General features: G+C 36.7%; 1 protein-coding gene and 1 long non-coding RNA gene across 2 annotated transcripts; one reads left to right on the top strand and one right to left on the bottom strand.

Moving 5' to 3' along the window:
- The first annotated feature begins 607 nt into the window (after positions 1-607).
- On the top strand, positions 608-12,021 carry LOC123665547. Its single transcript, XR_006745063.1, has 2 exons — positions 608-638; positions 11,439-12,021. It is a non-coding gene; the product is annotated as an uncharacterized LOC123665547 (long non-coding RNA).
- A 1,367-nt stretch (positions 12,022-13,388) lies between these two features.
- Positions 13,389-16,953, bottom strand: LOC123665384. The gene is made up of 2 exons (XM_045599697.1): positions 15,490-16,953; positions 13,389-13,442 (listed from the first exon to the last, which is right to left on the bottom strand). The coding sequence occupies exons 1-2, from the start codon at positions 16,951-16,953 to the stop codon at positions 13,389-13,391; spliced, it is 1,518 nt and encodes a 505-aa protein (XP_045455653.1).
- Positions 16,954-17,574: the final 621 nt, after the last annotated feature.

Below are 17,574 nucleotides of genomic sequence, written 5' to 3'. Positions count from 1 at the left end.
CTGTTTGTAACCGTTTTTTACTAAATGCATATGGATGTACACGTTACATAAACCAAAATAACATTTTTTTTACAATTTTGATCTGTCTGTCTGTATGTCTGTTTGTTCCGGCTAATCTCTGAAATGGTTGAACCGATTTGATGGGACTTTCAGTGGTAGATAGCTGATGTAATAAGGAGTAAGTATTAAGTAACCAGTAGTTATTTTATAGCCCTGCGAACTGTACAATAACTTTTTTGTTAAATTCACGCAGACGAAGTCGCGGGCACAGCTAGTAACTAATATATTTTAGAAGTACGAAATTTCATTTATAGGCTTTTGATTGCCTATAACATAAATAAGTATTCCAGTTGTGTACAAAAAGGTCCCAAATTGATGTAATATAATGATTATATACTATTTTAGACCCTCTTTGTAAGTATTATCAATTTTTACGCTTGCGAAGCCGTGGGGCAGCTGACCCCGCAAACGTTATTTTGCCATACGTTTTATTAACCTTCTCAATCACCCCCTCCCCTTATAACTAAGGGGAATGAAAAATAGATGTTGGTCGATTCTCAGACCTACCCGATATGCACACAAAATTTCATAATATTTTATTAACCCCTTTTAACCCCCCCCCCCCCCCTATAACTTAGGTGTATGAAAAATAGATATTCGATTCTCAGACCTACCCGATATGCACACAAAATTTCATAATATTTTATCAACCCTCTTAACTTCCCCCTTATAACTTAGGGGTATGAAAAATAGATGTTCGATTCCCAGACCTACCCGATATTCACGCAAAATTTCGTGGGAATCGGTCAAGCCGTTTCGGAGGATTTTAACTACAAACACCGCGATACGAGAATTTTATATATTAGATGTATGAAATAGTAGCAAAAACACTGATATCTTTATGGTCCTCTAGGATTTTTACGCCGCTTCATGATTATGTGTATACCACATACATTTTTATGACAAAGCAGTTCCTACTATTTAAACGAACTAACTTTTTAAAACAATATACATTAAAAACAAATTTCATAACACCAAAAAGTATGAACTTTAAATCTGGCAACTCTTTATATTAGTGCATTCTACAAAAATACTTTTTCATATTCTAAAAGGTTAAAACAGACTGGTTACATAATATGTGAATCTTTCCTAATACCATGTAAAGCGTGTTTCGTGATATTAAAATAAAACAACGATAAAACTTTTAAATATAAAGAAAACACACGTGAGATAAAAGCAGGAATTCATAAAATAATTCTCTGTTAAATATAGGTTTAGTTTAGTTGGAAACGTGGTTTGAAGGCTGGTGTTGTATTGGACGAGCGGGGATATTCAGCGCATTTACAGAAAATATCTTTTACGTAATACGACGTGGCTACCAGGCTTATATCTATTCTGATTAGTAGGGAAAACATTATTTGTAATACATATAAGTTTTGTAATTTCTGCAGATGTAAGTAGCTTATGGATGGTGGGTAAGCAAGTCATAGGCGGTAGTTTTTTGGATCAGCGGTATCCCAATTAGTATAAAGGGATTATTTAATTATTAATAATAATTATTATTATTGTTATTAATAATGACAGAAATGGTAGCTTAACGTTACAGTTATTACCGATAAGGACTTAGATTTGAGGAACGGTTGGCTAAAGGACTTGTATTAGTTATACTCGGTATTACTTGTATTAAACCAATGTTTTTATTATAATAGTGTATGGTACTCATAGCTCTTTATTTCGTTGTATTCATAACTCAAAGTATTAATGTAATTTTAAATGTATGGTGAAGTGAATTTGCATGCTTTTAAAAAAGTTATTTTATGTTATACATTATATTTATTATTCGCTTTCATGGTGTCAGTTCCTGAACAAAACTATTAAAAACACTATTAGTTTGACTAGCTCGTTGGCGCAGTTTATAGTGGCGCTGCTTTCTGCTCCGTGGGTTGTGGTTGCGATTCCCGCCTGAGTCTGGGTGTAATATTTGTATTTATATATTTATATATATATGTATATATATATATATATATATATATATATATATTATTTCCATGCATATTTATATAAAAATATTAAGCTACCTTAGCCAGCTGTGACCTATAACACTAGCATTAAATTGCTTATCTTAGAAACAGATGACTATGTGTGAATGTTATATTTATTTATTTATTAGTTTTTATTTTTAACTTTTGGGTTTTAAAAGTATTGTAGTTTCCAATTTAACTTATTTTTTAAATAATATAGCTTAGCATCGCTTCTCATTCAATGAACATGTAGCCTTGTATTGTTTTAAATGTATTTTCATATGCACAGAAAGCACTTTTCATACTAGTTTCATAGTTATTGTTTGAACGACATATTTTGTTTCGCTACAAGTTATTGTTTCGAGCGCGATGTTAATGGGTTTGTGGACAAACATCAGTAATGTTTGTTTGTTAGTTTCCTGTTGTTTTATGCTTTCGTGTAGATTAATTTTTTTACAACCGACATTTACCTAAAAAAAATATTTATGTAATGGAATGGGTAGGTGACTAAGCTAAGTGATCCGTGCTGTCAAAGTATATAATTTTAAGCCTTACCAGATGAATCGAGGGCACAGTAGGAAATATACTGCTCAAAATCTGGAACAGCCTGACTGGGGACGTGCCTGACCTAACAGAAGAACACACACAGCTAAATATTACTACTCTCAAGCAGAGTTATGTTCCTGTAGTGAGTAAGGGGACCAGAGCGCCTGGGGGAATTGGGGGTAGGATCGGCAACGCGCTTTTGGTGTTGCAGTCGTCTATAAGTTATGGTAACCGCTTACAATCAGGTGAAATGTGCGCTTGTTTGCCTACCTAGTTGTATAAAAAAAAACATTAAAAAATTATCAATAATAAGCACATGAGTAAATAAAAACGTGCACACTCATATGTACATCTCAATGATGATCCCTTTTACAAAACACTTTTTTTTGGGACAGTCGATTAAAAAATCACTTAAGCGGTCTCGTTTTTACGCTTGAACACCTCAATTGATAGTCGATTTCGCACCTGAATGATTTGAGACAGACTGTGACATAGCTATCCTATTATAAATGAGAAAAACCGATACATTTATTTTTAGCTCTAAATATAACTTATTTCAATTAAACAGCCAGATATCATGATTATAAATATCTTTAAAAAAATTGGCTGTCTGTAAATTCAGTTTACGGACGATAGTTTAACGTGACAACGTCATAACAAAACGTCTCCTCGGACGCAGAGGCCAATCGAGTGGAAGAGAGATAGATGCGGGCAAAGGGTACTAAGAGCGTAACGGGACAATGAGCGTAACGGGGCTATGAGTGTTACGAGACAATGAGTCATCCTTTTTCATACATTTAGCTGGCGTTCATCGATTTATTAAACTTTGTCACGTCAATAATTATTTAATATGCTTTAAAAAGCTAGATTATTTTGTTATTATCTTAAGTAATAACGATCACATTAAAAAATAAAAAATAAAACTCTTCGTAATAGTTAAACGTTATGGCAAATCATTATTAATTTAAATATATTTATTTGTGGCAATACATCTTTTTAGAAAAGAACTAATGCATTTGAAATTGCAAGAAAACTCGCTTTCATGTAAAAAACACACCGAAAACGTTCCATCAGTTAGAACTGCTATGCCATAGACAGGCAGACGTTGGCGCTAAACTTTAACCAACCTTTTTATTGCTTCAGGGGTTAACGGAGTCAATATTCTTAGCCAAAAGAACCGTACTGAACTTAGAGATGAAAGTCAGACATAGAACGAAAGATGGACGAAAAAAAAAATCACGATGTTCGAAACCTATTTTTTTTTTAAATATCTTCAATTGACAAAATTGTTAATCTACTATATTGTTATAATAATTTTGTTGAGGTAAGGCAGGAAATACTGTGCAGCTGAATACTCGTAAGGTCGAGGTACTACCCCAGTCGGGCTGCTCTATATTTTGAGCAGAAAATTTTCTGCTGTGACCTACCTCGGTTAAACATTCGATGCTACAAAATACATTATTACATATATATTTAATTCAAACATTAAATGCCTACTTTTTCTCTGAAAACCTTCTTTACCGTTTTTTTAACTAACTTTCATAAAAAGAGGAGGTTCTCAAGTCGTACTGTATTTTTCAATGTATGTTACCTCGGAACTTTTGACTGGGTGGACTGATAACTTAAAGATTATCAAACAACTACTAAAAAAGTTAGATCAGATCAGATACATCAGATAATTAGAAACAAAAAAAAAAAAACATCATCAGATCAGATTTGGTGATACAAAAAAATTGTATCACCAAAAATCATCTCCAAATATTATTATTTACTATTTGTTACGTTACAGCACGTAACAGATATAATAATTTACTAAATATTATCTCTCTCACACACACGTTCTTAAAATGACATGACGAGGGGAAGTCCCTAGGGCACGATCGTATCACCATTGAGTATTTGCAGCACACGTACTTACGTGTCAAACGTGTCATGTGTGTACACGTGTTTACAAATGTCTCAAATTTTAAGGTATGTTTTGTAAATTACATACGTGTAAGACACTTTTACGTCAACAGAACTAATCTAGAATTTGAAGAGCGTAGTTGTGCCAATCATCTTTACAAATAAATAAAATTGGAGTGTCTGTTTGTAATAATAACACAACCGCTTTTAACTTAATTCATATGTATTTTTTATAATTTTTGTCTGTCTTTCTGTCTGTCTGCTTGTTCCGGCTAATCTCTGAAACGGCTGGACCGATTTTGACGGGACTTTCACTGGCAGACAGCTAATGTAATAAGGAGTAGCTTAGGCTACTTTTATTTTAGATTTTTGTTTATCAAAAATTAAATCATGCATCCATCTGATAAGTTATGCTTTTAGGGACCATTTCACAGTTTTGATTTTGAAATATAACATACATACGAGTATAACAACAGTAATCAACGGATAAAATCAGATATAATTTTTCTATGTACTAAAACCAATATTTGTGATTTTTTTATTTGGGATAATACTTTCCTCGTGAGCTATACAAGTACACTTTATAATTTAATTATTTATTTATTTATTTATTTATTCAAGGCTCATCAACGCAAGGTACACAGCAAACTATCTGGCGTACGTACATTTTGTTAAAATGTTCGTCTACCCGCAATTACAGATGGGCACGGCATTTACAATAATGACGCTCGAATAATCAATCAAATAGTAATACATATTTTTACGATTAGTCACATATAATAAATAGTTGTATAATAGTTAAACAACCGCTCTGGTGAAGTTGTGCGTGTGCCATCTACGTGGCTAAACACTGGCGGATTGCGGGGTCGATTCCTGCTCGGTATTTGTACAAATATTTCCATTCGGTTTGTATATTTGATGTTGTGGGTCTCCGCACTGTGCCTCAGTGAGCACATTAAGCTGTCACTCCCGGTTGTTATCATATACACCTGATAGCGATTGTTACTCATAGTGGGGAATTCCGCTGACCCCTAGTGGAGCAGCGTGGTGGATTAAGCTAAAAATTATACAAAGGAAATAAATTAATTAAAAATTATACAAAGGAAATTAATTAATTTATTTATAAAAAGAATTATGTTCTGTTAAGTAAATAAAATCTACGACTACAATGCTTCAAAAAAAACCCAGACCTTTGAATAAAATTGATTCAGTTATCCACACAGTTGAACGAAACACTAACAATACGGAGTGAAAAGTGGATACTTCAATGGCATTGCTTCAATGGTTACTATCGCATCTACTATACGTAAATGCTTTTATAGGAGAAGATAAAGTTCAAAGTTAATCTATATGCAAGTAAGTACAAAGTTAATCTTGCTCAGTAAGGACATTTGTGTTTTCAGCTGCTAAAATGTCTTTAGAATTCGTCTTCGTTTTTAGGAATTAAAATATAAACAATTAATGTTACAATATATATATATTAACTAAATATAAGTCTAATTTCTGTTAATTTCTAATACTTAAAGAAAATCATAAATTCCGGCCAAATTTCAAACAACAATGAATTTTGTTTAACATAAAAAGTTAATCTATTATGTAATTTTTTATTTAAGAAAACAGATGATCAGGCTTTATTAAATTCATATATTATATACCAAAAACGTAACGAGGTCATTCATTCAGTAGATTTTACTCCTCATATTTTTTTTCATACCGAGGGCCTTATATGAAAATCGATGCTTAAGGAAAAAAATCCAAAAAGTTTGAATATTACTCTTTTCGCTTTATTTTTTATTTTAATTTTTTTTTTTATTTGATAAAATTTTACTTTTCTTATTTTAAATCAAATATTTAAATTTTTAGTTACATTTTTACTTAATTTTTTTTTTCTTTTTACTTTTTTAATGTATTTGTGCTCTCATTGTGTTTGTTGTATGTCTGTAAGCAGTGTATGTGTCTAAAATAAATGTCTTTCTTTCTTTCTTTCTTTAACCCTCTGTTTCTAAGATTTTGAAGATGAGAAAAGATACCCAATTCTGAAAAAAATATTCCTACAACGAAAATCAAACGCCTTTAAGTTGATTAAATGCACATCTATAGTACTTTAATTTTATTCAGCCTGTAATATAAAAACCTACAAAGCATATTCAATTCTAATAAAAACACCATCTTGGTTTAAAGTATGATCCAAGTAATACGAATGTTTTAAATGGGTAATAAGATTTTTACGATTCATTCATTCCTTTAAAACGGATTTTATTATTTGGCAGGCGTCTCACTCGAATGGAAACGTATGGGTAAGTCGTAAAAAAATTTATTGCTACTTTTTCCCTGATATTAATCTCTTGAAATGCGTTGTTGAACAAGATTTTACCACATTTCTTTTACATACAAATACGGTTTGTTCCTATGGCTAACTGAATGCTTGTGTTGAACCACGACAAAATGCGCCAACGAGCTTGTAAATGTTTATTACTATCAAATCCCTTAGTAACAGCAAAGTCATCTAATAAGTACAATCTAATAATGTACAAATCCCGTAATGTAATATAAAAAAATACAAGAAAAAGTCTCTGATGATAAGGAATAGAGCTTATCTGGAGATATAAAGCACTGATGGTACAGTTGAAAGTAATTCAGTCTTTTGATCAAATCAATCGTAACACAGTCATCAAACTGCTAGAACAAAAATTATGAATGTTCATTTAAAATGTATGTCATGTAAAAAGATGAAGCAAATCATCGTGAAAAATCGATTCCTTTCTAGCAAAAACTTTAAAACAAGTTTATCACTCCATTATCTGCGTCAGTAATAAATAATATACGTGTTTCGACAGAAGCTATCTTGCGAAATGCGACTAGAAAGATAAGAAGAATAGACTAGAAAATAAATCGTTACGTTTCCTGAAAATTGATGAAAAATTCTATATAATTGTTAATCGTTTCATTTTATAAAAACCTTCTTAAAAGCATTGGAAATTCAAAAAAAAAACTGCCAAATTGGTTTATCCGTTTTCGAGTTTTAAGCTTTTTTTATGTAAGAGATATATCCACAGGCTTATAATGTCCGTGCTTTTGTTATTCCAATTTTTTTTTTTTTTTTAAACAAGCATCTGTACTTCACTGCAACTTAAGAAAACTTAAGAACTAGCCTTAGAATCTCTAAAAATTGACGCGAGCCCACTGACCAAGACTATTCTGTACTTAGAGTGCTAACGCGCTTCAGCCTGTAATATCTCACTACTGGGCATAAGCCTCTTTCCCCATGTAGGAGAAGGATCAGAGCTTAATCCACCACGCTGCCACGGCAAACACCTGTATGGCCAATACAAATGTTAGTCATGTGCGGGGATCGAACCCGCAACCGCCAGCGCAACAGGTACAATCCATGGCTCTAACCGTGCTAACGTGCAAAAAAAATTTTTTTTTTAATTATATACGTGCACACCTTTATATATTATACGATTACTAAGTATACGTAGTAGTTATTATTTTTATTATATTTACACTTAGTTCCTAACTACAATATACGAGTATGTACACTTATTTTCTCACTACAATAAATGTACACTTATTTGCTACTTACAATGTACGCTTAACCTATGTTATTGTTAGTAGTCTCTTTTTTTGTGTACTTGGAAAATCTTTTTATCCGTTTTCTGTTTTTTTTTAAATGTATAATTAATCGTATCTTATTAAGTTCATATATAAAGCGAGTTTTATGCTTAGCATTTACCGGTTCATTTTAATTTAGATAGTAACATCGTCATCAACAGCAAGTATCCAGTAATTATCAAGTTATGTTTATCTAAACGTAATCATATATTTGCTTTTTATTAAACAATAAGTCACTCAGAAACAAAAGTCAACCATTATAATGTACGATACATTAATATCGTGCCCAAGGAAGGCGAACAATGAGAAAATTATACCAGAATATTGTATCATCCTCGCATCGGAGATATTTAATATTCGTGATGCCTCAGAAAGTTTTAGTACCCGTACTTGTCCTTGATATATTATACGGAAAATTTCGCAGGCTCCTAGATTTGAAGGATCCCTTTTTCCTTACATAGCAGCGATTGTCGGTCTCAATCTTTTCAATTCTGGATGTGGCTAAGATGTAACTTTGATGGTTTCATAAGTTAGTCAGAGAATAATCATTGGTCTCGAGCTGGCATAAGCACTGTTGAGGTCGTTGCAGGATAGTAAGATAGTGATTGTAAGAGACTCCCCTTGAGGCCCTTGCATCGCTTTCAGTAAGCCTTGTGCAGTGGTGTGTAGAAGGTTTAGCATATAAGCAAAAGTAAGCGACTTTCTGAATTCATATCTTCTTCAATATTCTATTCAGTTCTCAAATCAGTTCATGATCAGCGTCTACACATCAAAACATAATCTTTAGTTTTGTTTCATCAGTAGCGATTTAAGTTTATCTTGTGGTCGTCGGTATTATAAAATATAGAGCGTGTAATGTTAATCTATTGGGAATGTAGAGGATAACAAATTCGTTACAATACCTATGTGTGGAGCTATACGTAGTGGTGGTTATTGGACTGTTAACGAAATAACAACTTTAGCACCTTTATTTTAAGGCTTACATTTATATTTAAATGGAATATTATTTCGCTCATCGGAATAGAAAATACAGTCTAATAGAAAGAGAGAATAACAGTAAATGCTAATGAATAATAGAGCGAAGGTTTACAATAAAGTCATTACCTTAGACTTGCCAATGAATTCCACCTTGACTTGAATATATTTTATTTCAGGAAATATGTAAAGTTAGACGAAATGAAGTGAGTTCGGAGCGATGTCTCGCCACCCTTTCTCTTGGTTTTAAATTTTCATTTACATTAAAATTTCAAATGTCTCGCAAAGCAAGACTGATCCTTTACGGGAGGATTTTTCTAGATTGTGGGTAAATTATGTTTGTCGGACCGTTTCATTTATATTCTTGCAATACGTTGATGCTATGACTTAAGGTATTCCGACTTGTACATCCGTTTTAAGCGATTTTCAAATCGTCAGAATATTTTTCTATACCATTTTTTTTTTTCTTAATATTATATTCTCAGATTATTTACACAAATTTCGTCGTACATCTACTTTATTTACGCGCAAATAACTTCTTATAACTTACGCAGTTATTGTATTAAACCTTATTGATATTTAATATTTGCACACCGTAAGGTAGAATATGTTTGGATTATACTAATGTGAACCTTGTACAACTTCAATACCATGTTCTTGCAAATAAACGATTATTATTATTGTTATTATTTAAACTTATCGCATATACATTCCTGATATTATTGTAATTATAGTTAAGAAAAAAGATGAAGCGTTTTTCGTGTCCTGCAAAAGGCACAAATAGAATGGCTTACAAATAGCAAAAATACTTTCATTTTTTGGAAAATTATTAATTGACTAAAATTACAGTAAATATTTGTCCAAATAGTTTTATTTTTGTGGTGAGTCCAAAATTTAATTTAGACAGAATTTTCTAACCAGATAATATAACATTTCCATACGATGTGTTAAATAATAAATATTATATTTCCTTTTTTACTGCCCCGCATACAATAAAACATAGTGTATAGGATTTATTGGAACTAAAATAATCTGGGAGTCAATGCGCAATCTCACAATAATCTAGACAAAATTGAGTCTTAATTTTAGTCAGAAATACAGTAGATTTATAGCGGTCACGCGTTTCCCATTCTGTTGACTTTGAGTTATTGCACCATATCGATTCGTCTTGATCAGTATTCAATGCCGCGCAGAAAAACTCGTGAACGATAAATATCAGTGTAAAACGCTTCGAGTATAGCGCTAATGATTTTCTAAGATTGATTGACGATTTGCAGCGTAGAGTAACCTCTCTTTTGGTATTTTTTGTTTGTGACTTTAACGGAGAACGAAAACTGCTGTGTGAGCGGACAACACAATTAATTGTTGGTAATGCAGGAATAATATTTTTAATATAAATAAAGTGTTGGTGACAGAGGCTGTTTACTAAGGCACTAATTGTTGTCTGATAGAAATTATACCAACCCTCATAGCATTGCCGTAATAAACATTAATAATATGAAACTGTGTTTATCTTGTCTATGTATTTACAGAAGCCAGAATGATATGCTGATTCATTGAACTTAAGTTTGCTACATGCATAAATAATATTGTGTATGGATTTTTTCCAATATGCAATATACAACATTTTCATTGACAAAATTTTCATGAAAATCTGTTTCAATATTCTGATATTTGTTGTTATATTCTCTTTTGTTCGTGTCTGTTCATCGTCACGTCACAAATTCACTGATTTCCATCTCAAAATGTTAATACTTCCTTTGTGAATCAGAAATGTATTATTTTTTTCTTCTTTATCCTGTCAATCCATTGTAAGCGATAAGTTACTTAAGCTTCTATACTTTGAACATTTGATGTCAGTTTACTTACGATATCTCGCATTCATTACTATTTTGTATTTTCAGGTTCTATAGAATTTAGAATGGCATCCTGTGGTGGTCGCAATATCTGGTTATTTTTCCTGATCAACCATTTGTGACAAACATCTGAACATATTATATAAGTATTTGTCACAATCAGAGGCTTTAATTTTGTGTGTGTATAATATGTTTGCGGACACACACAAATACATGTTTTTTTTTCTTACCATAAGTCCGTTGAGAATAAAGTAGTTCCTAATAAAAGCTTGACCTTAACTTTGACTTAAAACTGGATTTCATTCATTATTTTGCTTGTGCGCCAGTAACTACAAATATACCAAGTGAACATAGCTATTTAGAATTATAGTAATACATATTATGTGTCTATGCTTTTTATGCGTGTACAAAGTCAACAAACAAAATTTAATAGGCTACTATGTTAATATAAAATACTAGCTAACCCCGCAAACGTTGTTTTGCCATATATGGTATTAACCCCCTTAATCCCATAACTCAGGGGTATGAAAAATAAATGTTGGCCGATTCTCAGACCTACCAGATTTCCAGAGACCAGCCGTTTCGTAGGAGTATGGTAAATAACATTGTGACACGAGAATTTTGTATATAAGAATTTCTGACATTACATTATGCGTATGATATTAATAAATTGACACAACCTTAACGCAACACTCCCATTGGAATAGGAAGTTTAATAATGACAAAAGAAAAACAAAAAAAAACCGCGCGCGATCTCAAGCAACAGACGCAATAATCCAACGAGAATTAACAAGAGCTCTGCAAAGTTTAAATAGGCGAGTAAGAGGTATGAGAGTTCACAATTGCGGTTGATTTTATCAGCTTTTTTTTCTTTTTTGGATATTTAATTATTCCCTCTTTGGTGACTGGAGCTAATGATGTTATAACTATTTTAGTACTGCTGGTTAATTGTATCGCCTTTATTTGTATTACGAGTTGGTATAGGAAAAATTTTCAGGAATGTTTTTTTTTTAAGAATTTTGCTTCCTTTGTATGTTTGTAGATTATAATTTTATTATTGTTTGTATGACACCGAAGTCGTAATTATGAATTTGTAATGTAAATGAGGTCTTTTATTATCTTTAATGTCCTATAATATATGTCTAGGAATGATGGAAGATACTCTGCCTGAACATTTGATTACTGTACTAAGATCCAAGCAATAGAAACACTCATTCCATTTTTTGACGACGCGTTAGCAGCGGTTACAGTGCTGGATTGCGGCTGTTGCGCTGGCGGTTGCGGGTTCGATCCCCGTATATGGTATAAATTTGTATTGGCCATACAGATGTTTGCCGTGGTCTGGGCGTTTGCGCTTGTGTATTTTGTGTTTCCGGACCCTGATACATGAGTAAGTCCTAGTGGGCGCGTTGAGTGTGAGGCGTTTATTTATTTATTATTTATTTATTTTAAAAGTTTACAAGTCTATTTAGAAGTTTTGTGCCAAAGATGTAACTCAGGTAGGGCACAGCAGGAATTTCCTACTCAAAATATGGAGCAGCCCGACTGGGGTAGTACCTCGACCTTACAGAAGATCACAGCAAAATAATACTGTTTTCAAGCAGTATTCTGTTCCTGTTGGTAAGTAAGGTGACCAGAGCTCCTGGGGGGATTGGGGATTGGGTCGGCAACGCGCTTGCGATGCTTCTGGTGTTGCAGGTGTCTATAAGCTACGGTAATCGCTTACCATCAGGTGAGCCGTACGCTTGTTTGCCGACCTAGTGACATAAAAAAAAAAGATGTTTGTCACAAAGTCAGCAGCAAAAACACTTTGTTTAATTAAATTTTATTAGTGTTCTACTAAATAAAAAATATACTATTCATATACTGGGACATACTTCATAATGATTTTTAAATTTTAATTAAGGTATAAGGTTAATTATTCCAACGTTATCGTATGGATTACCTTTTGTTCACGATTAATTTTCCACAAGTGTAACTTTCAAGAGAAATCCAAGCGTACTTAACCAATTTCCATATAAATATTTTAATGATGTGTCTTTCATTACGATAATTTTGATTCAAATTAAAACCGGAGATCTCATACAGGTCATTGAAAGAAAATCTTGAAAATACTCAGAGAGACATACTTTTTTTAATTCTAGAATTGCGATGTGAAAAGAAAAAAAAATTTGAATAGATGACTGAACTGGTGTAAAATCCGGTATGAATACAGTACCTGGATTTTTTTGGTAAATCTTGTGTTTTGCAATTTATATTTAAATACGAATTACATACTGATGAAATATGAATATTATTCGATATATATCAATCTTACCGACAGTAATTCTATATATATATATATATATATATATTTTTTTTTTTTTTTAATACACAGATACGAATTAGATGTGATGATAAAGGGTTCCCAATAATAGTTTCTCACAAAAGAAGTAGCTTAAAAAAAGAGAAAAAAATCTGATTGGAGACATCAGCTTGGCTTTGAACCGGGATCTTCTGGATTTGAGACCGCCCGATTTTCCATCTGAGCTATTTAAACCTTGTAAGTTAGTTAACTAGATTGATTTATCACCTCTGAAACCCCCTGAATACTAAATTTCATGAAAATCGTTGGAGCTGTTTCCGAGATTCAGATTATATACAAGAATTGTTCGAGTAAATGTATTATATAACGCCAATTTAAAAACTTGCAACTTGTATTGGAAAAGCGTAGTGGATTAAGCTCTAATCATTTCCTACATGGGGAAAGAGGCCTATGCCCAGCTGTGGAATATTACAGGCCGAAGCGTAACGTAAGCATTATACGAAAAAGTAACATTTTTTAACCTTAAATATCAAATAAAAGTTTTCACTACATTAATTAGGAATAGGGCAAGATGCTAGCGCGACCCCATCTCGCCCCACCCAGGCGGACGACTGCTCACACGTGGTGGTTTTTTAGCCAGAAGGAGTCTGACATAACCCTCGGGCGCCCCCGCGCTGGAGGGGGTATTCATGATGGATTTTTGCCACGTAAGAAAAAGACGTTTTTTTTTTTTTTTTTTTATGCATAGATAGGCTGGCGTTTGACCGCTATTTCACCTGATGATAAGTGAAAATGCGGTCTAAGATGGAGCACGCTTACCTAGAAGTAACCTATTCACTCGCGACTTAAAGATCCCCAGGTCATAGCTTTCAGGAAACACAGACGCTGGTAGAGAGTTCCATTCTTTGGCCGTACGGATCAAGAATGTACTAGCGAATCGCTTAGTGCGTATAGGGGGAATGTCAACCATATAAGGGTGACGTAACGCAGAGCGTCTGGTTGTACGATGATGGAAGGGGGAGGGCGGAATCAGGTCATGGAGTTCTTGCGCACACTCTCCGAAGTGTATCCGATAAAAAACCGACAGGCCGGCCACCCTACGCCGATGATGTAAGCTTTGCAGCTTTGTGGCGACCAGTGCATCGTCACCGATGAGCCTCCTGGCTCGTCTCTCAATTGATTCAAGAAGCTCCAGCTGGTACTTGGCTGAGCCATCCCAAAGATGAGAGCAGTACTCCATGCATGATCGAAATTGTGCTTGATATAAATTCAGAAGCTGTTCCGGAGTGAAGTACTGTCTCACCTTCGAGAGGACGCCCAGTTTTTTGGCAGCTGTTTGAGCTTTTGCCTCTATGTACGAGCCAAAATTGAGGGTGGATGTTAGAGTAACGCCAAGAAGCTCCAGGTGGCCGGATATGGGCACGGGCACACCTCGGAAAGAGGGAGTCAGTTGGAAAGGACTCCGTTTTGCCGAGAAGAGACACGCCTGGGTCTTAGAGGCGTTGAACTTGACCAGATTTGCGTCACCCCAATCAGAGACGGCTTTAAGGGACAAGTTCAGACGCTGAATCATGGCTTCCCTCAGCGACTGGATCTCAGACCCACTCGCTCGTGCGTCGAACATGTAACGCTCGACAACGGTGCTGTCATCTGCATACCCAAAGGTCCCGGGTTTGAGCAGGTCGTTGATGTGCAGCAAGAATAGCGTTGCCGAGAGTACAGACCCCTGAGGGACCCCGGCATTGATGACTAAACGATCGGACTCGCAACCGTCTATAACCACGCGAATTGATCGATCCCTCAGGAAGTCAGATATCCAAACACAGAGAGAAGCGGGTAGGCCGTATGAGGGAAGTTTGCTAATAAGGCCATCGTGCCAGACCCTGTCAAATGCCTTCGAGATGTCGAGCGAGACCGCTATGGCTTCCCCGTGTTTCTCGATAGCCTCACTCCAAATGTGTGTGGCATACGCGAGAAGATCACCAGTGGACCGCTTGCGACGAAAACCGAACTGTCGGTCGCTAAGAAGATCGTTCTCCTCAAGGTGTGCCAGAAGCCGATTATTCAGTATACGTTCCATACTCTTACAGAGTATGGACGTTATGGAAATTGGTCTGTAATTGACAGGGTCAGCTCGACTGCCCTTTTTAGGCACAGGCTGCACGTTAGCTTGCTTCCAGGCTTTCGGCACTTGTCCTGTCGCTAGAGAGAGACGAAACAGACGTGTCAGGATTGGAGACAACTCAGGTGCGCAAGTTTTGAGTACTATGGCAGGTATTCCGTCAGGACTGCTAGCTTTATTCACGTCCAGATTGCGCAAGGTTTTAAGGACCTCTTTTTGACGAATTCGGACTTCAGACATGGACGTCTCGCATCGAATCGAAGAAATTGGAGGTGTGGCGCTGCCTGAGTCTAAACATGAGGATTCCGCAAAGAGTTTTGCAAATAGGTTTGCCTTCTCCTCTGCGGTGTGGGCTAGTGATCCATCGGGTTTTAGCAGTGGAGGTAGTGAGGGGCGACAGAAGTTCGACTCAACCGACTTAGCCAGGGACCAAAAGGCCTTACTACCAGGTGGGTATGACGAAAGCCTAGTCCCAATTCTGCCAATGTGGTCAAATCGAGCCTTCCGGAGAGCCTTCTTGCAGGACTTGGCAGCTCTATTATAGGCTTTCTTCCTCTGGCTCCCGTCTGTTGTCTTGTGGTTACAAGCATCGACCCAGGCCAGGTAAGCAGTGTTCTTTTCTGCTTCAGCACGAGAACAGTCAGAGTTGAACCAGGGTCGAGCTGCCACGGAGGCTGAAGCGTCAGTGAATGGAATGTAATACTCCATTCCCTGACGCAGCACATCAGCCACAGCATTCGCACATGATGAAGGATCATCAGAGGAGAAGCAAATCTGCCGCCACGGGTACGATGCAAAGAAAAAACGCATCTCATCCCAATCTGCTGACTTGTATCGCCATATTCGCCGGGTGCCTTTGGGGCAGGGAAAGGGCGGCGAATAAACGGATACAGACTTCACCAGACAGTGGTCGGAGCTGCCTAAAGGCGATGAGACCGAAACCGAATAGCGGTCAGGATCTGTTGTCAGCAGTAGGTCCAAACAGTTGGCAATATGCGAGTCAACATCGGGTACCCTAGTTGCTTCTCGGACTAGCTGGGTGAGATTGAGCGTTGAAGCGAGGTTACGAATCTCTCTACCAGCGTGGTCAGTGTGCTGGTATGGGAATAGCCACTCTTGATGGTGGGCGTTAAAGTCTCCCAGCATTACCAATTGAGCAGTAGGATACCGCTGCTGAGCCGCGTCAGCCGCCTCACTAAGGTGTTGCATAAGCCTGGTTGTCTCCACATCTCCGCTGTGTGAACGGTAAACACAGACGTAAAGAATTTTCGCCACTCCTGTATCCACCAAAACCCATAAGTTGGAGAAGTTGGGGTCTTCAAGATTACGGAGACGCCGGCAGCATATGTCGTCGCGGGTATATAAGCAAACGCCCGCGCGTGGTTTAAAATTATGCTCCAAGGTATATCCCGGGTAACATAAGTATGCCGTGTCAGACGGACTGCCGATCTGCGTCTCCGAGAGGAACAATAGGGCCGGTTTCTCAGTCTCGAGATGGTGGTGGACTGCAACGAGATTGGAGTGCAAACCTCGAATGTTGGAGAGGTGCACTGATAGTGAGAGGGAGTGCAACCGCTGTGCTGCCTTGTTTTTGTACCTCTTAGCCATATAAAAACGAGTGAAGGAAGGCGAGAAGAAGGCAGTGAAATGAGGCTCCACGCAACTAACCCCCAGACTACCACCGGATCACCGCGCCGGAAAGGGGATTGGACTGGAGACTGCGGGGACGCCCGAGCCCCCCCGGAGATGTCCACCGGGCCCTCTCGTCCGGTCGCCAACCGGCACGATGGCGCATCCCGGGATTTTTCGACAGTTGGCGGGGCAGCCTTTCGTGTGTGGCTAGCACATTAATTGGGCCCCCAACTACCTGCGGTCGGCCAGCGGTGCACCGTGCCTCGGATCCCGCTACCCTCCAATTCCAATCACCACAGTGCAGCGGCACCAGTGCAAGTCAGTCCGGTCAATTCGCGCAGAACAACTATTTCGACCCAACTTCTCAGTCGGCTACACTGATCAACGTACCGAAACACGAAACCGCTTGACGGTACGACTTTGTTCAGTGGGTGGTCGCGAGCCGTCGGCCAGAGCCTACCACTAGTATGTCACCTGATTAGCACCACCCGGGGACCACGTGTAGGGTTTCGCAACGGGGTACACACCTACGGACGAGGGCGACTCAGTCCCCTAATACGTGTAATTATTTTTACACCAACTCTCTTTCTGATAGCG

The sequence above is a fragment of the Melitaea cinxia genome, chromosome 24 (genome assembly GCF_905220565.1).
Source record: "Melitaea cinxia chromosome 24, ilMelCinx1.1, whole genome shotgun sequence".
NCBI lineage: Eukaryota > Metazoa > Arthropoda > Insecta > Lepidoptera > Nymphalidae > Melitaea > Melitaea cinxia.
The sequence above is the reverse complement of the archived record's forward strand: the minus strand, read 5'-3'. Positions and strand labels throughout refer to the sequence as shown.